The sequence below is a fragment of the Gymnoscopelus microlampas genome (genome assembly GCF_963454915.1).
Source record: "Gymnoscopelus microlampas genome assembly, chromosome: 8".
Classification (NCBI taxonomy): Eukaryota; Metazoa; Chordata; class Actinopteri; order Myctophiformes; family Myctophidae; genus Gymnoscopelus; species Gymnoscopelus microlampas.
In genome coordinates, this window is record NC_139945.1 from 11374025 (window position 1) to 11396559 (window position 22535).

Genomic DNA, 22535 nt, shown 5'->3' on the forward strand with positions numbered 1-22535 from the left:
GAAGGTAAACACTGTTCAGGCACCATCACAAGCAATGCGAGTGCTGAGCACATGGCCCCGCAGAGAGGGGGAGGGAGGGGGGAGCAGCCTGTACATGCTGTACTCACTGACTCACTATTGCAGCAGCCAGAGACACACTGCGCTAGGCGGGGGCTTTCTTAAAGGGCCGGCGGCACCCAAAAAGCCACGTTGCAGACATTTGGAAATGCATTGCAGGGTAGCCCCCCTTCCCGCCCTCCCTTGGGGTGAATCATATTGTTTTCTTCCCTTTCTTACACGTTAGAAGTACAGGTCACAATCACGTAACATACACCGTACGACCTAGACAAGGCTCTCATTGACATACTACTACGCTTTAACCTTTTAACACAAACATTTTGTCTAAATCTAACATATTTGTTGCACATTCTGTTCAAAATGGGTAAAAAAAAACTGTAAAAGCTATTTCACTGTTCACTATTAAGGACGTTGAGGTAAGAAAAACAAGCGCTCCTCATCCCAAACACTCCACTGAACGTGGAGTGGTGGTGTTGTGAATGGTGCACCAGCTTAATATGTTCGTGTGATATATAGTTCCACATTAAAAAACAAAAAAAAATCAGGTCGTTCAGTTCGGTACGGGGTCGTTCAGTTCGGTACGGGGTCGTTCAGTTCGGTACAGGGTCGTTCAGTTCAGTACAGGGTCGTTTGGTACGGGTCGTTCGGTTCTGTACGGATCGTTCGGTACGGGGTCATTCAGTTCGGTTCGGTATATTACGGTATAACACTATAATGTCTTAAATCTGCACAAGAAGCAATTCTGCCTTCTATGGTGCCATCTATCCATTGCACATTTTCAATGCACCTTGTAACAATAGTTATGGCCTTAATACTTTGTATCTGATTTGACTGTTGCCTGTTGTTCCGTTCTTCTCTATTCTCTCTTTCCCAATTCTATTCTCTTCCTGTAACTGCAATCTTGAGAACTCACACACACAAAAAAAATCAGCCACTCTTTTACACAATTCATCTGAAGTTGATTCAGATAAAACATAAAAAAACAGCAAAATAAATAAATAAAATAAGCAAATACAATTTACATATCATCGCTGTCGGGCAGAAACCTCTTATCTCCATATTGTAACTTTTTGTGTTTTTTCGACCTTACAGACAAAATGATTCAAGCATCAGGCAAGAGCTTGAAACTCACTTCAGGCCCACAGCAGCCATCATGCTATTCTGCCTGCCCGACCGGTCGACTGGCTGCATGCACGTCTTGTGACTGCTGCTAACCATAAACCCTTGTATTACTGTGCCTTCGAGCTGCAACAGAGAACTTCAACGTGGCACCTGACTCAACAATAAAATATTTGTCCGTGGAAAAAGCCACAAAAAAACTTTTTATTAAACCGTTTTGGGGTCATGTGTGAACATGTCCTCATTAGTTTCCCCAATTATGTGTTCTTGATAGTGATCCTAAAGCCCCTTTGGTCTGGATGTTGCTATCTATGAGTCCCTAGAAACATTCTATTTGGCAAAACTCTTTCAATCATACCATTTGATGTGATCCCATCCCTCTGGTGCAGTAGGATTCCATTTTATTTTCATACATTCTCAGAGTTATGCAAGTTTGCTCCTTACGTGCGCACACACACACACAAATAAAATAAATGCTTATGGCTTAAGCTAGCAATAACTGCAAAAAACTGTTTAAAACGGGTAAAACACAGTTATCTCTTAAAAGACTGACTTTTGAGAGTCCTCCAAAGTGCACATACTGTTATCTCACTCTAATGCAATTTGTTTTGGAATATTGCACTGATTGCCAATTTATTTGCTGATACAGGCCAAGCTCTGTTCATGTTTGAACAACAAACAAACAATCATCACCTCAAACTATTTGCAACTACATGATGCATCACCTTGCACACAGCACCTTTAACTGCCTCCAGTGTGGTACAGGATCATTATCCCTGTCCCATTACTATTATTCCTTTAATTTATTTATAATTGTTTACTTGTTTATTATCATTGATGCAACTATGTCTGAGGAACCATAACAAAATAAGTATACTTGTGTTCTCGTAAACACACAAGATGTAAGACTCTTGTATCATACATTTCTAAAAATCAACAGCAAGACTATTAAGAGTCAATACTATTAGTAGTATGTCAGGGCTGGTTAATACTGTTGTTATTAACCCACTAGATATATCTCACACACACACACACACACACACACACACACACACACACACACACACACACACACACACACACACACACACACACACACACACACACACACACACACACACACACACACACACACACACACACACACACACACACACACACACACACACACGTTATGAATTCTGTAATTCTGGCCTCGAACACGAGGAAATTACTTTCCACTAAACAAGATGACCCACTTACTTCCCAGCTTTCCTACCGGGGATTCAAAACCCTTACAAAGTGTTGTCACGACCCTGATTCCCAAAGCATTATGTTGTATAACCCTCCAATCACCCTTCATTTCCCATTTGAAAAGGAAAGATTTCCTTTTTTTCCCCCTTTCAGACTGAATGTCAGAAAACGTGAAGCTGACATTACACAAAGTGTAATTTTGTGTTCAGGGAAACCAGGCCACTTGGGACATTAACACTTTTCAACCAGACGCAATGATCAAAATCTCTTGGGTTACAGAATATAGTTATTTTTTCAAACTGGCCTCCCCTATTTTGAGTGTGTCATTGTCTATGAAACAGTTTGCTTATGTTGATGTATGTGATTTTATTGATACTGGTGAAAATGGTTTAGTTTACAGAATAAACTAATCATTAAAGGTGAAAATAATCCAAAATCTTCTTCTGTATACAAACAATAAAATAGGGCTTTAAAAATGTGGCGAAAGTGATATTTCTGGTGGTAAAAAAAAAAGGTAAAAAGGCTACGCTCTATCTATATTATGATAGTAATCATTGCTTTAGAGAGTTTGTTCAGTAATGGGGGTCTCCCCATCTCTCCAGCTCTTTAGTAAACAGAAAATAAATGTTCAGGTCGGGATACCAATTTTATCCAAGATAAAAAACCCATTTATCAGTTTCAATGTTGTGGTGTTTCTGTTCCAATTTTGAGTCATCTCTCCTGATTGGATGAAATTGGTATCCCGACCTGAAAATGTATTTTCACAGTTTACTAAAGAGCTAGAGAGACGGGGAGACCCCTGTTACTGAACAAACACACTACTGTATAGCAACAGAATATAGAGCTATTTAACACTTATTTTAAACAACAGCAAATATCACTTCAGCACCTTTAACCAATTAAGACCGGGAAAGAATCTGTGTCATTTTAGAGCTTAGCGTTGGCTATTCAAAAATAGCAGCTCACAGTGCGTCACTTAGTGCTGCGCTGCAAGCTTGTAAAAATCTTGAAATTACTACTGATTTAGAAGGCATTTGTAGAATCGGCCTCAGGTCCTAATGGGTTAATTTAGAGGCGGGGGGGGGGGGGGGGCATAAGGATTGAGCTAGTAGAAAGCATCGAACAAACATCAACAACAACACAGCATCTCTGACTGTGCTGGTTGGGTCTCTCTCTCTCCACATAGGAGGCAGTGTTGAGCCACAGCGCTGGAGAAAGTGGTTCAGTTCAGTTGGCTCCGTCTGGGTTCAAGGGGAAATGGAGCCTCGTGTTTACCACTGCGTGTCCGCTCACTCCCCGCCTGTTGGCAGCCCAGCCCAGCCCAGCACAAGGCTACTACCAGGGACACCCCCCCCCCCCCACCCACATACAAGTTTTGTGTTGTTAAAATGTTTGTTTTAAATACCAGATCCAGAAGCTCATAACGCGTTGCGATATTTTAAAATAGCCGATGCATATAGGTTTAAAGTGCTCACGCGGCATATAATAGTCGCTTCTTTTGGGCTTTGTTTTTCATAGACCTGGGTTGCTTATTTCTCTCGGGAAATCTGGCAACACGGCCAGCCCTGCCTCAGTCTCAGTCTGCCCAGGGGGCTGAGAGCTGGAGGGTGGAGGGGAGGGGGGGATGACGTCACGCGGCTCAGGCTAGCCATGTGCTTGCTGCTCATGTGGCCCGGGGAGCTCGCTCGCTTGGCGGCGCGAGGGAGAGAGACAGGAGGAGGAGGGGTAGGGGGAGGAGGAGCTCTGGTACAACGGGGCTTACAGCATGGCCTCAGCTTTGTCCTGCACGCTCAAAGAGAACATGAGCCACGGAGGAGCCCGTCTGTAGTAAAATATACATAAATAAATAAAAACCTTGCAGGTTCGAAAAATACTTTAGAGCCCTGGAGACTGATCTGTTGGCCATTATTTGACATTTTTGATGACATCAGTATCGGCAATTACGCTGAAGACGTCCCTCCCGATTTGTAACCTTTAAAAATCTTTCAACAATAGCCGATCTACAAGCTCCATATTTGAATAGGGCTTAAGTGGTGTGTGTGAGAGTGATTCCTGAAGACTAGACATGTAAACATGTTCCATTCTGGTTTGTCGTGTGTGTGGTTTGCAGTGTAGCCCGAGTGAAGAATTCGCTGAGTCATTCCCTTCCACGAAACCAGGAAGGAATAAAACAAGGAAACGGGACTTTTTAAAAAAAACACGTGGCCGCTTGGCCGAAGCATGGGTTCTCTCTGGGTGGGGGACTGATAGAATCCAGGATTTCCCATGAGCTCGGCGGGTGTACTCAGAGACCCTCTCCTCGCTCCCAGCAGAGCACAGAACTTTGGGTAGGACAAATCAAATAAAATGAAATGTCACGCTCAGCATAATGCTGCTTGTTCAAGCCTCTCCTTTGCTCACAGGTCCACTGTGTGCATAGACCATGATCCCCCCGACCCCTCAAATATTTAAGGGAGGAGATGTGTGTGTGTGTGTGTGTGTGTGTGTGTGTGTGTGTGTGTGTGTGTGTGTGTGTGTGTGTGTGTGTGTGTGTGTGTGTGTGTGTGTGTGTGTGTGTGTGTGTGTGTGTGTGCGCGCGTCAGCCCAGGACCACAGAGCAGAACAGAACAGGATGTGCTTCTGCGTTCCTCTTTCCTCAAAACGCTGCCTCTCTCACAGTAGTGTCACAAGCATCAGGCTGACCACTATACGGAGGCAACATGGGAGTCAAGACATGTGACACACACGTTAAACATGTGATCTCAACACTAAAGCCGTTGCCAAGGAGCTAGAAGACCACTGGCCGAGAAACACGGTACACACACACAGTGAACCAGATCCTGGTTGTCCCAATTCACTTCTAATCACAATGTTTCCCACAAACCTGCCCTGTTCTATTCAATTGTACCATACTGCCCTACAAAGCCAAAGTAACTAACTACGTGCAGTAACTAACTACGCAAATATTTTAACAGATAAAAGGGTTTAAAAGTGTTTCAATTGGTCAGCCAAATGGGTTATCGGCATGTAAGTGATATTACACACATTGTATGTCTGTTCTTGAGGTAATTGTTTATCTCCCAAAATCAAGAAGGCTAATTTGACAAATAAGTCAGTGTGTCAAAAAGACACGAGGACAGAAACAAATGGCACCTGGGCCTGTTTGGTTTGGTTGGTTTAGTTGTTTGATTCCCAGCCGATGTGCTTTAAATACACTTAAGTCCTGCTCAGCTCGAGTCAGCTGTTGATGTAGTGGGGCTGGGCTGAGGCGGGTCAGCCTGCCATTCGATCACGACACACTGAACCCGGCGTTCCTTAATCACCCACAGAGGGAGCGAGGGGGGGGGGGGGTTGGGCAGGAGCTGTGTGTGTGCACCCATGCTGTCCTAGTTTCCTCTTGGCGCCCGCGCGCACTGGGATAACATACCACACCACTCCTACTCTCTCTGACGAGATCAAATCAGCAGTGTACAGAGTCCACTTCAAACCTGGCATATACTGTACTTGTTTCTATTTTAGGTCATATTATTGAACGTGCGGTAGTGAGGTGCGGGCCGACCTGTAGACGGAAAATCTCTCCCGTCTCTCCTCCTGGAATCATGGGCTTGTGTTCAATGTGTTGCTTATTTGATCAATTATGCACAGCTGCCTATAATGATATCCCCGCTGCATGTCAACTTTATTTATTTGAATGTCCCTTGTGTTGTAGTAGGCTATAAAGATTATGACACCAGAATCCCCAACGAAGCATTAAGCAATGTGTTTGTCTAGGCAGCTTATGTCCATGTTCAGTATATCGTCGCTGTCGGGCACAGAAACCTCTCATCTCCATATTTTTTACTTTTAGTGTTTTTTCGTAAATTAACGCCCTACTTGATCATACTACAGAATCACACAAAAGCATCAAAAGCAGCAGTTCCGTCTACTTTGCTACTTTTGCCTTTTTGAATTTGAATGCTGAAAAGTAACAGTTTTGGACCTACAGTATGTGAGGGATTGTCTACAGTGAGCCGGTCATTATTTTAAAATAAACACGATCAGTTATTTTCCCAATTAAGTCCGGCTCACTGTACAGTACCCAACTTATTACATGGTCATTTATGTACAAGAATTGCCATATAATCTGGCATGAAATATTGATTTCAGCAACATAAAACAAGAGACAACAGAGTTACTCAGGTCCACATAAAGCCTTGATTGGCCAAGGGGGCTGTAACAAAATATTTTCAGATGGGGGTCCGCGGCCATTGGGGGTCCTCGACATGAAAAAGTTGGACACAACTGATATAGCAACATACTGTTAGGATTTAGAAAACATTTTTAGATATGTATGAGCTTGTATACCTGCTATTTTTTAAATAGCCAATGAAATCTTAAAATGACACAGATGCTTTACCGGTCTGAATGGATTAAAATACCTCAGAATACATTCATGTATTCAGTTGAACGTAACTACACTACATCACTGGAGGTGTTAAATCAGGCCAATGACGGACCTTTGTACCAACAGTTTACTAGACTAAGTGGTTTTTACAGTGACGTGATCCATCAAATGAGTCATTACTCACAGACACATGCACACATTCAAAATGTTGCCAAAACACTGTAATGGAAGCAAACATATGTGCCTCTAGTCACTTTAAAAACAGTCCCGCTAATGAAGAATGACAGATTTACAGGTGTGCAGGGAAGTGGAGCAGGATGACACAAAAAGGAAGGAAATATTGTGGGGGAAAATAGGAAAATAGGAAATCGGCATAAAATTTATGGGGGTATCAGGTTACAAAAACACCTCGTGAAAGCATTGCAAAAGCAGAATGCCACCAATACTACTTAAACAAAAGTCTCAAGGTACAAGGCTCACAATGTCATGAAACTGAGAAAGACCACGCTGAGGACGACCCGTTAGGTTGAAACGCATCCATTGCTCGGTCCGTGGAGAGGTAAATAAAACTGTGAAAAGGACATTTATTGTGTGTTGGCTGTTTTCTCAGTTCCAAAAACACATTGTAAAGACAGAAACTCGAATGAACCCACATCATTCAACAGAGTGCACTGTAGATGGGTCTTCCTAACCCCAAGGTCAGTGACCTTATTGGCAAGCAGCTCACCCCAGTCACAAGAGTTGAGACTAGTAGTGTGGGGCGGAACTCGACCTAGCAATCTAGTTTGGCAACTCTGCGTGTCTGTGGTTATTTCAATACGGCACTGTATCATATTAGTTTTGTGCAATCTTCAATGCTCATCTGCACCCTAAATTCCAACCAACATCTCGATTAGAGTTTGGTCAAAAGATATGACAATGAGTTTCAGGTCAACCTTTTAACCCCTGATAAACTCTAAAAACACATTTCTGTCTCGCCGTTGCAAGTTATGGATAATGTCCTAGTTTCACACTGAAACTTTGTACAGTAATAGAGGTACTTTGCCGAGTACTTTTCCCAGTTCAGACTGAACATGTGGAACCTTTAGTGTAAGCCAGTCGTTTGAGCGGGTCTGGTAAACTGTTATTGCACTCTAACAGCAGTGTGAACAGCCTCAAAAATAAACTGAGTGTTTACCTGGATGTATCTGAGGGCGCTCCTCAACACGCTCAGGTTGGAGGTCTTCTTCTCATCCACGTTGGGGATGTTCTTCTTCAGCGTATCGAAGCACTCCTTCAGGTGAGCTCGCCTACGGAACAACAAGGCACACAAGGGTCCATATGTGGATCTGTACTAGGTGGGCGATATGGCTTCCAATCAATATCACGGGTTATTTCAAACTTTCGCCTCGATTACAATGAATGATCGATTGTATAACATTTAAATAAATACGTGAAAATAGCAGATCTACAAGCTCAACGCATCGCGATAAATACAAAAAGAGAGCATTAATTTATTTTTTTAGACCGCGACAATAGCTACAGCCATGCTGTGTCAACTTACAACTACAAATACAACAACATTGTATTTATTAGGCGTAGGTTAATAATAATAATAATGATAATAACTCTTTATTGTCCCCTCAGGGATATCCATCTTCACTGTCTGTTCCAACAGAAAAACAAGAACCGATGACCATGGGGTTCCCTTATCTAGCCTAGCTTGCGTGTCCTTCCTCTCTGTATTCAGTTGATGTGTGCTAACTTGAAGCTGGGTGAACTTGATTTGAACTAGATTTAAATAAAAGCCCCCGATTCAAGTACGCAGTTGGAAAAAAATGTATTCTTGAGTACAAAATAATGGCTTTGTATCTGGTTTTGTACCGTCGCCCACTCCAGGTCAGAGCCCGCCTGAATAGATCCTTTTCATACAGCCAGATAAAAATATGAAATGTACCTACGCTACAGTACGGTATGTATTGCCCTGACATCATCCATTAAAGGATGTGAAACACTGGTTTCTTTCAAAACTGTCCTGAAAAAACATGGAATTCAATGGAAAAAAAGTCTCTTTAGCCTAAATGTCTTACTGTACCACGTGCTGTTTACATTTCTGACTAATAAAGCATTAAATCAATCCAAAAAATGTTTGATGTAAACAAAAGAAAACCGAGACAGTACATTATGCACAAATTGTGTTTAAAAATACATAAATACAGTGTCTATGAACAGCTTCTCTGGGTTTAACATCATGATGCTGTGTATGAGAGATCAATGTTTACATGCACACATACTTTAAATTATATTTCTTTAATATTGGACATGTTCTGACCACCCACTATTTATATTGGACATGTTCTGACCATCCACTATTTAACCTTAGAAGAGTGGAGTTATGAGATCTATCAAAAATAAACAAATAAAATCAAGACAACTGTACAGTCCAGCCAATTTGACAGGGAATCTGCTCTATATGAAAGAGAACATGTTCACTTAATCTCATTTTAACTGCTCTGTGCAAAACGATCAGATCTCCACTTAAAAAGGTAGGGTAAGTGATATTTGTTTGGTTGAATTAAGGGTTAAATAGCTCTATATTCTGATAGTACTCATTGCTATAGAGTGTATGTTCAGTAACAGGACCATGTCCCTCCAGCTCTTTATTAAACAGAAAATGCATTTTCAGGTCAGGAGGATAAAAACGTTATCCAATCAGGGGAGAGAACTCACACAGGACACAGATTAAACAAGTGAAATTGGAAGTGATGACACAAAGAAATGAGCAGACATAAATTGGAACTGGAACACTATAAAATTGAAGCTGATAAATGGGTACTCTCTCGTGATTGGCTGGAATTTGTCAACCCACCTGAAAATGGTGTGTTTAGCCTCTACTCCCTCCTGTTGTGACTGACTGACAGTGTGACTGAGTTCTTGTTGTCCTAGTCTAGTCTTCTTTAACTGGATGTGGGGGGGGGGGGGGGGGGGGCGCACTACAAATACCGGACCTATGAAAATGTATTTTCTATGTATTAAAAGGGCTGAAGAGACGTATTTTCTGTTTATTAAAGAGCTGGAGAAACGGGGAGACCCCTGTTACTGAACAAACACTCTATAGCAATGATCAAAATATAGCGCTTTAACCTTTTAACAAAATGTTTGTTTTAACCAAAATATATCACTTACCCTACCTTTAAAGTAAAGGTGACACAGGAGAGAGGCTGCACCCACCTGTTCTTCTCAAGCTTGTTATGTACTTCTCTTGTGCCCGCCCTGTAAAAGCACAGATTGGTGCACATTAAGAAATCTAATATCCAATTTATCCAAACAAGAACGGCAATCAAACTGTCAAATCAAAATATGAACCCTAGCAACCCTATTCTGTGGGGGCTATCTTCAGCAAAGAGCTTTGGTGTGGAGGACCAAGTGGGTGGACCAAGTATAGAACCCTGGGGGACTCCGGTCAACTATAGGGGTTTAAGATCTATCTGATTCTTTTCATTATTCTAATTAGCTTTTTATTCATGGGCAACTAAATGCCTACTGACGGTGTAAGGCTTCTGACTGACGCTACAGCAGCTTGTCACCTCGCCTCTGCATCCAATTACCTGCCATGAACTTCAGCGGTTACACACTAGACAGATGGCGTACTGTACTACTACCATCCTAATTAAACATGGCTGAGAGAAAACAAAACACTTACCCTCCTGGCCTCTTCTTGCTGTCCAGGTGGCGCCCGTCGTCAGGCGGACTCCCCCGGCTGACGGGGCTGGTCTGTGGGGGAGGGGCCTGGGGGAACTTGGCGACTAAGGCGTGCGGCTGGGGGGCGGAAACAATGGTTCCGGGGTAACGCTGCTGAACCAGCTGCTGGGACGGCTGCTGTTGTGTTTGTTGTGGTTTAGCGTTGGCGGATGGAGCAGCCACCAGCTGCAGGTGGTGCTGGTGGAGGTTCTGTGGCTGCTTGTGGTTCAACGGCGAGGGCGAGAGGTCGGCCTGACGTGGCGGAGAGAGGGGCAGAGAGGACGCGGTGGCGGCGGTGGCGCTCTGGTGGTTCTGAGGGGAGTGGGGCTCCCGCTTGGGGGAGGCTAGGAGCGGCGCCACAGGGTGATGATGTGGGGAGAGTAAGCCTGTGTGGTTGGAGGAGGTGACCATGGGGATCATGGGGATGACGGTGATGGGTACGGCGGGGGGAGGCACCGACGGCAGGATGGGGGCCGGCCGGTGATGCTGGCTGTGGGGCTCCTCCTCTGCTTTGAACACATGGTTGGTGTAGTGCAGCGGCTGTGACGAGTAGCTGATGCTGTGCTCCGCCAGCTGCTCCAGACGCAGCTTATCCCTCAACTCATTCTCCTCTGTGGAAAAGACCAAGTTGTGATCAGGACAGCGCCACACAGAGGGCAATAGTATAAACACATGACTATTACCCTCTTGTATAAACTTTGTTAAACACACTAGCCCTCATTTATCAATGGAACATAGAAACCAGCTTAAATTCAAGCCCAGGAATCAGCTTACGACCATGTCCACGTGTGATTTATCAAGCATTTATCATATGCAGCCACTTCCAGTGTACAAATGGGGCTTGATAAATCTGACGGCTGAAACAGACCTTCATTTAAATTACATGGACTTTCTCAAAACGCCACGGTTTTATGACATGAAGAACCGGAATACAACCAAACAAAGTATGGAAAGCCAATAAGAAAGAGCAACTTTCTCTCTCTCTCTCTCACACACACACACACACACACACACACACACACACACACACACACACACACACACACACACACACACACACACACACACACACACACACACACACACACACACGACACCAATCACATCGTCATGAATGGAATACGTTTTGTATATTAAGTTAACTCATTACCGAGCAGTGCGCGGTCGAGGTAGACTAAAATAAAGCAGCCATGTATTCCCTGTGAGTCACTGACCGCCGTGATACCACGTTTATAAGAGATTGACTGAGGCAGTCATAATCTGAACATTTATGGTGTGATTGATGAATGCATAATAAACATTAATGGATGAAGGCTGGTGTTTGCTGGGATGGTTATATCTCCAATCTCCCGCTGAGGCCCCGGTGGCCCAAACCCACAGCGTGAAGATCACCTGCGCTGGGCACTCTCTTACTGCCAAGAACGACTTATGATGAGACATCGCCATAACGCCCTGGCTGTCAAGAACGACTTATGACGACTTTTTGGAAAAAATAAATAAATATATATATATATATATATATATTATTTTTTTGAGAAAAATGTTCAGAACCCAAGATATCGTGATCCCAAGATTTGCTGCTCCATTCACTTCTATAATGCCGACATTTTTTTTTTTTTTGCGGAAGTGAAACCCACTGTGATTAGCAACCATCAGGGGATCGATCACACTGGAGATAAATATTCTGTGACTACTTGAAAAAGGTAAGAAAATCGAAAAATCGCTGGCAGTGGGCAAACGCTGCCAGAAATAAGTCTGGCAGTGAGAGAGTTAACACATTGGGTGCCAGAATTTTATAATAACAGATTACGTTCGGTGCCAGAAATCTCACCGTTAAGCTGCCCGGCGCTGTTTGAGCTGTAGACTCCAAGACGAGAAATCCATGTGAAACAAAGCATGCGTTCATTTTGCACGATGGTCCTGGCTAACGCCTGGAACGATAACATCTCTCACGCGAGTAACAATGGCGGAGCGATCGTGCATACAAAATGAGTCGTTTTCCCCAGCGTAAAAAGTTTCGGAGTTATAGGGGTTTTAGAGAAGGAGATAGAACAGAGGCGGATGGGAGCCATGTTTTTTGACACGGTGATCCATCTGTCCTTTCCTTCTCAGAATCACCATGGGTGATTCCAGAGCTGCTGCAGCCCCTCCCGTGTGGAAAAAACAAAAAGACTGAAAACACGGTTCAGACCGTGTTCGGCACCAAAGCGCTACTCTGTGAAAACACGGTTCAGACCGTGTTTGGCACCCGATGTGTTAATTAGTGTGTTAGATATACATTTTGGAGTGGATACAGACACGACCTGAAACCAGACGTGAGATTTGAGCGGGCCGTACGCTCATGTCAAAGTCACAATAGATTGATACATCCTGAAAGTGACTGTGATCTCGGCGTACATCCGTTTTTCGGTTGCCGCAAGCTTGATAAATGAGGGCCACTGACCCTGGCTGGCGTCCCCATTTTGGGCATGTTATTAGGTGAAAATGTACAGATAATATATTTTCAAAAATAGCTGATCTACAAACTCACAGTTTGAAGTGAGCTTGTTAGATCAGCTGCGCAAAACTGTCATACGACAAAGTATAAAATACAGCTTAAGTGGTTAATAATGCTGATTATTTCTTTATAGGAGGGAAATAGTCAGTTCATGGGGTAGAATTTAAACTTTTATGCATCTAAATAAAAAAATAAAGAGACACCTAAAGCTTGAAAAATGATGATCTTTATAGAGTAAAGACAGCAGTAATTGCTGCAGTCACTGACTGGCTAATGTGAGAGCAAGATACAAGGATTAAGGTCTAGTGACATAATTCACAATGGATACTACAGCTGAAAGACCAAAAGACAGAAAAGCAGCAGTATACTCTTGCAGGGCTCACAATAATACCACCATGCACACCGGCTTGAGTTACTGTCCCGTTGTAAAGGTCTGAAAGGAAACTCGACTCCTGGGAACCGCCACCCACCCCCATAAAACTACATCCAGAGATGCAGACTTTGCTCCATCCAGCCTCTGATGATTGTCAAGAAGCGATGCATAATGCACAACAACCGCCGACCTCAAATGATGAGCTGCAATGTTCTGCACATTGTGTTCAACTCGTCACCGACTGACTGGTCTTTCATTACTTGGATTCTCAACCTTTTCAGGCCGCGACCCCCAGAATAATCATATTTGAACTGTGGACCCCCCAAAATAATCATATTTGAACTGTGGACACCCCACCCTGACAAGCACTTGGAATTGTAGGAGTTGAGGCATAAAGATTGTGAAAATAAAATAGCTGATCTACATGCTTACAATGCCTTTTTGCCTCTTTCTTAGGTAATATTTGACAATTTGGCAAATGTTTGATCATCATTTTTTAAAGTTTGTTGATTACTTTTGACGCATTCATTTCAGGTGTTAAAAATGTCTTAAAAGACCTTGTCACTTTAGAAATGTGCAGCCCTGTATACACTTATACTGTATGTTGGTTTGTTTACTGTTGAGTGAGAAAACAATATTGCACATTAAGCTAATCACCCCCCCCCCCCCCCCCCCCCCCCAAAGAAAAATCTTTTGGGGACACCCCTGGGGGTCCCGACGCACAGGTTGAGAACCACTGCATTAGTCCATGTCACTCTGGGGGAATCGGCACAAACGTGGAGCTACAGAAAGTTGTTTTAGGAACAGATCGCACCACAACATAACATTTCCCTTATCAGCAGTATGCGGCAGGACAGACAGAGCAGCATTTACCTCAGGTTCTTGGGTCATTTGTGGCCGAGTCTAAGACACCAAAAATACACCCGTTAGCACAGTGTAGAGATAGAGATACAGCACACGCAACACAACAAGAAACCTTTTGTGTCAAAATGGGAAGTCCTATCAGTGGTGGGGCCTGTCTTGATATATGGAGTTGGCTGCCACACAAACATTCTATGAACTTGGAAACACTCTGGGATCCGCTAGTACAGATGGGCGGTGAGCTTGGCACCAGACACACACAGCCTGCCAAGCTGAGGGGAGTGGAGTCTTTTCAGCTCCAAAGTGTACTCAAGGACAAGGAATGGGCCACAAGAAAGACGTAGCTCCGTTTGCTCTGTAATGCCACAGACAAAGCCTCTTTCTGGAAGGAGAATATTCGTCAGCCTGTAGTAAATAGGGCTAGGAAAAGATCCTTTAAGTCCCTCGTCAATTACCTATATTCTGGGTTTGTAAAAGGACATCATTTGATGCATACCGTAGAGAAAAAAACAAGTCCCACTCACACAGCAGTAGAGTTCTCTTATACCGAAACCAGTATGGGAAAAGCTGCCGATACTGCCTAAAATGCTGGTATCGGTGAGTATGCCAGTCTATGCCGATCCGATACCGCGTCACTTATCACATGATGATATTTCATATTTAAAGGGATATTTCACTTTCAAAAAAACTTTTGGTGATTTTATCGTCTACTCAGGCTTTTGTGAGCCCCCGAGACCGTTTTAAGTTGCTTGATTCAATATTTAGATATTCATTTTATCAGACACGCCCCCTTCCTATACAAACCCATTGTAACTTCAAACTCCATTTTTAACATGTTAGATTCATCAAAAACACCCGTCCTTGGTTCTGATGACTCATACCGCCCCCCTAATACGCGAGGGGGCCGTGTTTTTTCAATTACTTTTTTCATTTATTTAAAAAAAAAATTGGGGAAAATTAAAAAGATAAAATACAATAAAAAAAATTTAATAAAATAAATGAAAATAAATCTCGAAAAAACATGGCCCCCTCACGCATTAGGAGGGCAGGGTGAGTCACCAGAACCAAGGACGGGTGTTTTTGATGAATCTAACATGGTTAAAATGGAGTTTGAAGTTGGGTTTGTATAGGAAGGGGGCGTGTCTGATAAAATGAATATCAAATATCTAAATACTGAATCGAGCAACTTAAAAACTGGCTGGGGGGCTCACAAAGGCTTGTGTAGATGATAAAATCACTAAAAAAAATATGAAAATGAAATATCCCTTTAATAGTAATATATTTTCATTGCTTCAGTTGATGTTGCACTACTGTTTTACACTCACTGTACTATTTAATTATTATTTTACTAACTTGTAGCTGCACTTTATTATTTAGTCCTAGATCAGTGGTTCTCAACCATATTTTAATTTCAAGGACCCCAATAACTCTGAGAGTGTACAAATGGAACCAAATGGACCCTCACAGGTCCATTTGGTTCCATTTGTACACTCTCAGAGTTACAGACCTGTGAGGGTTCATTTTGGAACCCGTTCAAGGAACTCTGAGAGTCCCTGGACCGCGCTTTGAGAACCACCTTCCTAGATTGTTTTTAATTGACACACCGGTATCGGAAAGGAAAAAAATGGGATTGGTACATCTCTACACAGCAGGGAGGCTAATTGATTGTGTGAAAGATGCGACAGATTCTGTGCCATCAATCACGTTTGAGCATTTTATGAGCATGGAATAACCTCCGAGTCTCCTTGGAAATTAAAGCCTTGGTAATCACAACATTACACGTTACCTTTTACTCAACCATCTGAAAAAATATTTCAAAAATTGCCATAACCACATGAACCCCTATACTGGGCATGTTATGATATATATTCGAATGTTCGGTCGAAAATAGTCAAACTAAAAGCTTATACGAGCTGGTAGAGCGGCTATTTTCGGCAAATACATTTGGTGTACTGTAGAGGGGGGCAAAAGGGAGGGGGTCCAAGTTCAACAGAGCCCTGGGGGACCCCCGGTCATGTATGTAGGGTTTAAGTGGTTAATAGGGAGGGGAAGAAATCCTGGCTAATTGCCTGGATATGCTGGAAACAAAGGAATGCACTTCATAATGCCTGGGTGTCTTTTGAATAAAGAGGGCGGGGGGGGGGGGGGGGGGGAATCAACGCTGTGATATCCAATCACGATACAAGAGCACCCCCCCCCTTTCCAACAGCACATGCTTCTCCCCCCTCCTCTCTTCACTCTATATGTGTGGATGCTGGGGGAAGGGGTCGTCCTGTTGCTATGGCAGCAGTAATGTTAGATCTGTCAGTTACAAGGGAGCGATCTTATTTTACTTGCAACGTGGGCAGAAGGAGCCAAGAGACATTTCAGCACAAAAGGTTCTTTTCCTTGGAGCAGACTTCAAGTTCAACCCATTTAGACCTGAGGCCGATTCTACAATGCTTTCTAAATCAGTAGTTCTCAAACTTTTTTGCGCCAAGGACCCCCATCTGAGTTGACCCCCCCCCCACTGAGTTTTCAGAAAAACTTATGTTGCTATATATATATATATATATATATATATATAGTTAAAAGACCCCAGAGGCCCAGAGGTTCCAAGGGGTTCCCATATACCAGCAACTCATTGTCACTGATTTTCATGACATTCTTCCATGAAAATCAGTTTTGAGGACCCCTGTACTAGAAGAAGAACCATGATGCTGCTCCTCCCACCAACCTAAACACTGCTCTCACTGTGTGCTGCTGCAGAGATTAATTCAGGTCAAAACAAAGTGCACATGAGGTGGTATGAATGGAGGCAGCTGGTGGTTTTAAATACACATACCAAAACATGTCCTCATGTATAAGCCTGGCAGCTATTTATCATCACAGTGTACATTAATGGGTAAGCTAAAGCCCTGTCAGGTCACTCACCTTAAAGAAACTCAACAGAGAGCTTAAATGAGCATATGTCCCCACGTGATTTGCTCAATGTGTATAGAATCAAACTTGTGACGAAAAGTGAATAAAGTACAACTTAAGCCCTGGTCTATATACTTAAAAATTTCAGCTCGGTGAGCTTGTAGATCTGCTATTTATTTTTGCTATTTACGCCCCCACAAAAAAAAGCAGATCTACAAGCTATTTGAGCTTGAAAATGTTTGCCTATAATTATGACATGACGCCAGCTTGAAAGTGGTTAACAAATACAAACTCTAATGTAAAAACAACACAGTAGCCTATTTTGAAAAATTATAAAACATCTGTGGATTTATTTTTCTTAGGCACTTCTGCAGCCTACTGGCAGTGTGCACAAGACATGTGGTGCTGATCTGTCCAGCTGATTGTGAGATTACCTCCAACACACACACACACACACACACACACACACACACACACACACACACACACCCTCTTCTAGACGGCTAGACTCCTACAGAGCCAACAGCGTGAAATTCGAAACATTGACAAAAACAGGGGGGATTAAAAGCCTGCCGTTATATAACTACAGCAGTACAGAGAGACCAGGCTAGGAGGAGAAAACACTGGCCTACATTTATACCACACACTGACCTCCTCCTAGAGGAGTAACGGGGGGAGGGGGGGGCTCTCCCTATATGCATGCAGTAGGGCAGCAGGAGTAAAGGGGGGTGGGGCTCCATCTTCTTCCTATGTCAATGGTTCTCTACTATTTTCAGGTCACACAGGCCCCCAAATTGATAACGTCGGGCAGAACCCTCTTATCTCCAGATTTTAACTTTTTGTGTTATTTTGTAATTAACGCCCTATTTGATTTGGTGTCCACCCAAGAGTGGACCCTCCCCCCCATCTGAAAATATAAGAGGAGATGTGTCGCTTATATTTATTCATTTTAAATTGCAAAAAAAAAAAAAATAGAGCTTATAAGGGGTGGAGCGAGGGAGAGGGACCCCCTGGAACCCCCTCAAGGACCCTCGAACTTAAAGAGAACCAGCGCATAATGCATGGAGTCGGACAGGAGGAGGATCTGTGAGAGAGTGTGTGTGTGTGTATTGTATTATTGTGCTTTGGCAATGTAAACGTATGTTTTCTCATGCCAAGAAAGCCCATTGAATTGAATGTGCGTGTGTGTGTGTGTGTGTGTGTGTGTGTGTGTGTGTGTGTGTGTGTGTGTGTGTGTGTGTGTGTGTGTGTGTGTGTGTGTGTGTGTGTGTGTGTGTGGTGCCACCCAGCACACACGTGGTGAACGGGGGCGTTTACTGGCGGCGGGGCGTGGCTCCCCCTGCATACGTCACCAACATGCAGACGCTCAATGGATTGTTGGGTGACTAAACACCGCGTGTAGGTTCTATGTCATCGTGTGTGTGTGTCTCGGTTGTTGTATCCTACATTGTAGGTTTCTATAAGCAGGCAGGCCTACATTCATCCAGCAGTAACAGCAGAAAGTTCCCCGAGATGACATGAGAGACTGACGCCTGATGATGATTTGGCGTCATTTGATCCCGCGGCTCAGGCTGTGTCACATTATTATGCAAAACATTCCCGCCGCCACCGCCCTTATTATTTGCGCGTCACAAGAAATGTAGTGTTTTTTTAAAATAAACTGTAGAGCAGTGCCATTATGATGGGACATTCCTGTCCAAATGCGGCGGTTTGTTGGTGGTTATCATGTTAAAACTTGATATTTGTAGAGCCTACATTATTATTCTGATCTGAACGTTATTAGGCTAGTAGACAGTCATCATCACCTCCAGACTAGAGCTGCAGCGGATAGATTTATAGATCCATCTATCTAGATTCGTTTAGGTCAATGCGGTCACCATCAGATATTATAAACCATGTCATAATCACCTCCAGAGCTGCAGCAGATAGATTATAGATCAGAAGGTGCAATACATTATGGATAAGGTTCCATGTCCGAATATTCTGCAGCCGAGAAAGAAAGTAAAACTAAACCAACATCATGTGGGCGAAACCGAAATGATCTCACGGTTTCTATGACTATTAATGGAATAAAACAGCAATACAATGAGTAGGCTACACATCAAATAACGTTGTAGGGGCAATGCGATAGAAACGGCTGTCTGTTTGACACATCGTATCCACAGATTCCACACACACAGTGTTAATGGGCTTTCTCCTCTTGATTTGTACAACATTCAACAACAGTTGTCCAGTCTTCTAGAACCCACACACACATACACCATTTTTTATGTGTAAATCCTAACCACTTACCACGTGCTTTCTGTTGTTGCTGGGCTTGCAATTCCAAAAACTTGGCGGCTTCCAGCAGCGTCTCGATGCTCATGTTGTCTGTTCAGCAGCAGACTGACTGAGATCTGGACTGTAGGGTGAGGTCCCTGTGTGTGTGTGTGTGTGTGTGTGTGTGTGTGTGTGTGTGTGTGTGTGTGTGTGAGAGAGGTGTAATCTGACACCCCTCTCTCTCTCTCTCTCTCTCTCTGAACACAAACTCTTCCACAGACAGAAGAGTTGCAACAAGATGGCGATGAGACTGAGTAGTAAAGGAAGCAAATGAGCTTTAGCACAATGTGACCGCCCACACGTAGACTACACAACACACACACACACACACACACACACACACACACACACACACACACACACACACACACACACACACACACACACACACACACACACACACACACACTCTTCCATGTGCACTGGGGTGGGTGGTTGGGGCAGAAGCAAAACGTGGACTGGAGCAGAGACAGTGGTGGAAAAAGTACTAGATTTTTTTACTTAATTAAATACTGCTATGTAAAAGTACTCTGTTACAAGTTAAAGTCCGGAATTAAAAATGTACTTGAGTAAGTACAAAAGTATTGTTATCAAAATGTACTTAAGGTACCAAAAGTAGAAAGGACTCATACAGAATGTCCCATGTCACAACTTTTAAAATGAATAAGAAATCCTTGAAAATAGCAGATCTACAAGCTCACAATGCATTGCATTGTGATCATTGTGAGCTTGTAGATCGGCTATTTCCAAGTGTATGTTTTGTAATAATAATCAAAATAATCAACAAAGTAACTAGTAACTAAAGTTTTCAAATAATTGTACTGGAGTAAAGAGTACAATATTTGTCTCTGAGATGTAGAGTAGTGGAGTGGAGTAAAAGTATTGAAAATTGGAAATACTCCAGTAAAGCAAAAATACCTCAAAATGTAAAACTTAAATTTACGTACAGCACTTGAGTAAAATAATATACTTAGTTACTTTACACCACTGAGTAGAGATAACAGGAACACTTTCATTTACACTTTTGCCTTTAGCTTTAGAGTAGCCTTGGATGGATCAAGACTATCAAGATGTATTTTATCCAGTCTGACTTTTAGTTTTGTATCTAGAATCGATACTATACATCTATGATGATGATAGTCTTGATCCAAGGCTACCTTTAGACAGATGTAATCTCGAGACAGCTCTGTCTTGTGCGTAATTGTAGGGGTTCCTCATCATGTCATGAGTCACCACCACCATGACATGATGCCATGGGGCAGTGGGCATACATAATTATGTCCATCTATCCATCCATCCATCTATCTATCCGCAGATGAACCAGTCACTGCACTGCAGTACACTTACATCAAGTGCCCTGCAGCCTACAATCACCCTAAACACAGGTCAACCCTTTTCATTTCAACTGTCAAGGACACTAAATCTAAACTTATTCCTAACCTTGACCTCAGTAAAACTATGCCTAAACCTAACTTTATTCCTAATCTTAGCCTCAGTAAAACTATGCCTAAACCTAACCTTATTCCTAATCTTAGCCTCAGTAAAACTATGCCTAAATCTAACCTTATTCCTAATCTTAGTCTCAGTAAAACTATGCCTAAACCTAAACGTATTCCTAACCTTGACCTCAGTAAAACAAATACAAGAATACAAGAACGGCTGGGGGTGAGCGTTCCGCCCAAAAAATGGGGGCTTCCGGTTACCCATTTAGGCTATGTACCTCCCATAACTGTGAGTGTAAAAAATGGAACCAAATTGGTTTAATTCGTTACACTCTCAGAGTTACAGAACCACAAGGGTTCATTTGGCTCCTATCAATAATTTAGCTGGGGACCCCCTGGAAACCCCTGGCTCAAGGACCCCTGGGGGTCCCGGACAGACCCCACTTTGAGGACCACTGCCCTAAAGAACAACAAGGTATTATGGAGCTGGCACACTAGTAATACAGATACTGGTTCATAATGACACTGCTACAATATTGCATGTTAGAGCAGGGTTTCTCAAAGTGAGGTCAGGTGGACCCCCCTCAGGGGTCGTTGGGGGGGTGGGTGGGGGGGGGTACTATCGTGACGCTGTGTGAGCTTGTGGATCCGCTATTTACGGAGCACGACACCGGCACACAACTAAGTATAAATCAGGCTTAAGATGTGAAAGAAATCAAAGTGTACAGGGCTGGGGGTGAAGGCCAGCATTTCCATCAATGGAGGACAGTCTGTCTGCATAAACAGTCTCCAACAGAGAGGCTACAGCTCGTTGAAGGACACTTCCTGTGCTTGTGTACGCAATGCAGTGTGTTGACTGTTGACTGTTCACCATCTGAGGAAGTCTAAGTGAGTAAGCTAAAAAAAATCAATTATTGATCTTGGGTTACAAGCTTGATGTCCTTTGTGGTGAATTACAACAGTGTTAAAGTATTGTATCACTGGTGGACTATTGGTTTGTTGCAGATCCAGGGTCAGTGTCTCTCCCCCCAATCACATGATTCTCACACACAAACAGGCTGATGGGAAAGTCAAAGTCCTGACTTCACAAAACACGGCGAGAAGGAAGTCAAACTTGTCTATATTAAGATAAAATCTGTGGAACGTGCAGTGGGTGCGCTCACGCACGCACGTGCACGCACAAGCGCACACACACACACACACACACACACACACACACACACACACACACACACACACACACACACACACACACTCCAACCAGGGAGGGGGTTACAATTTCTTAATCGCTTAAGCCCTGTATACTTTGTCTTATGACAAAATAGCAAAAATTGCTGATCTACAAGATCATGTCACATCCTGTTGCATTGTGAGCTATATTTTGATTATTTTCGCTATTTCGGAACCACATTTTTTATTTCTAATTAAAACATTATTTGATTATACTTATACCCTAACCCAAAATAGGGAAACAAGGGTTTTTAATTTTACATTTTTAATTAAATTGTGATATTATCAAACATAAATATCAAACATATCAGACAGTCTACATTTTCCCAAAAGGAAATGCATGTGTTTAATTCAGTCTGACCAGAAGCAAGTGATTAAAACATATCCCCACCAGTCATAATAACTAATGAATGACCGGGA

General features: G+C 42.9%; 1 protein-coding gene across 2 annotated transcripts in view; it reads right to left on the reverse strand.

Annotated features, from left to right (window-relative positions):
• Positions 1-19562, reverse strand: part of mnta (MAX network transcriptional repressor a) — a 36929-nt gene extending 17367 nt beyond the window's left edge. Inside the window, exons 1-4 of one of the 2 annotated variants that reach the window (XM_084064904.1) lie at positions 19417-19562; positions 10455-11103; positions 9983-10024; positions 7950-8061 (exon numbers count right to left, since the gene is read on the reverse strand). In XM_084064904.1, coding sequence (XP_083921030.1) covers positions 7950-8061; positions 9983-10024; positions 10455-11103; positions 19417-19489 — 876 coding nt within the window. In that variant the 5' untranslated portion in view covers positions 19490-19562. The remainder of the gene's footprint in view (positions 1-7949; positions 8062-9982; positions 10025-10454; positions 11104-19416) is intronic. The other variant, XM_084064905.1, reaches the window with a different exon arrangement.
• Positions 19563-22535: the final 2973 nt, after the last annotated feature.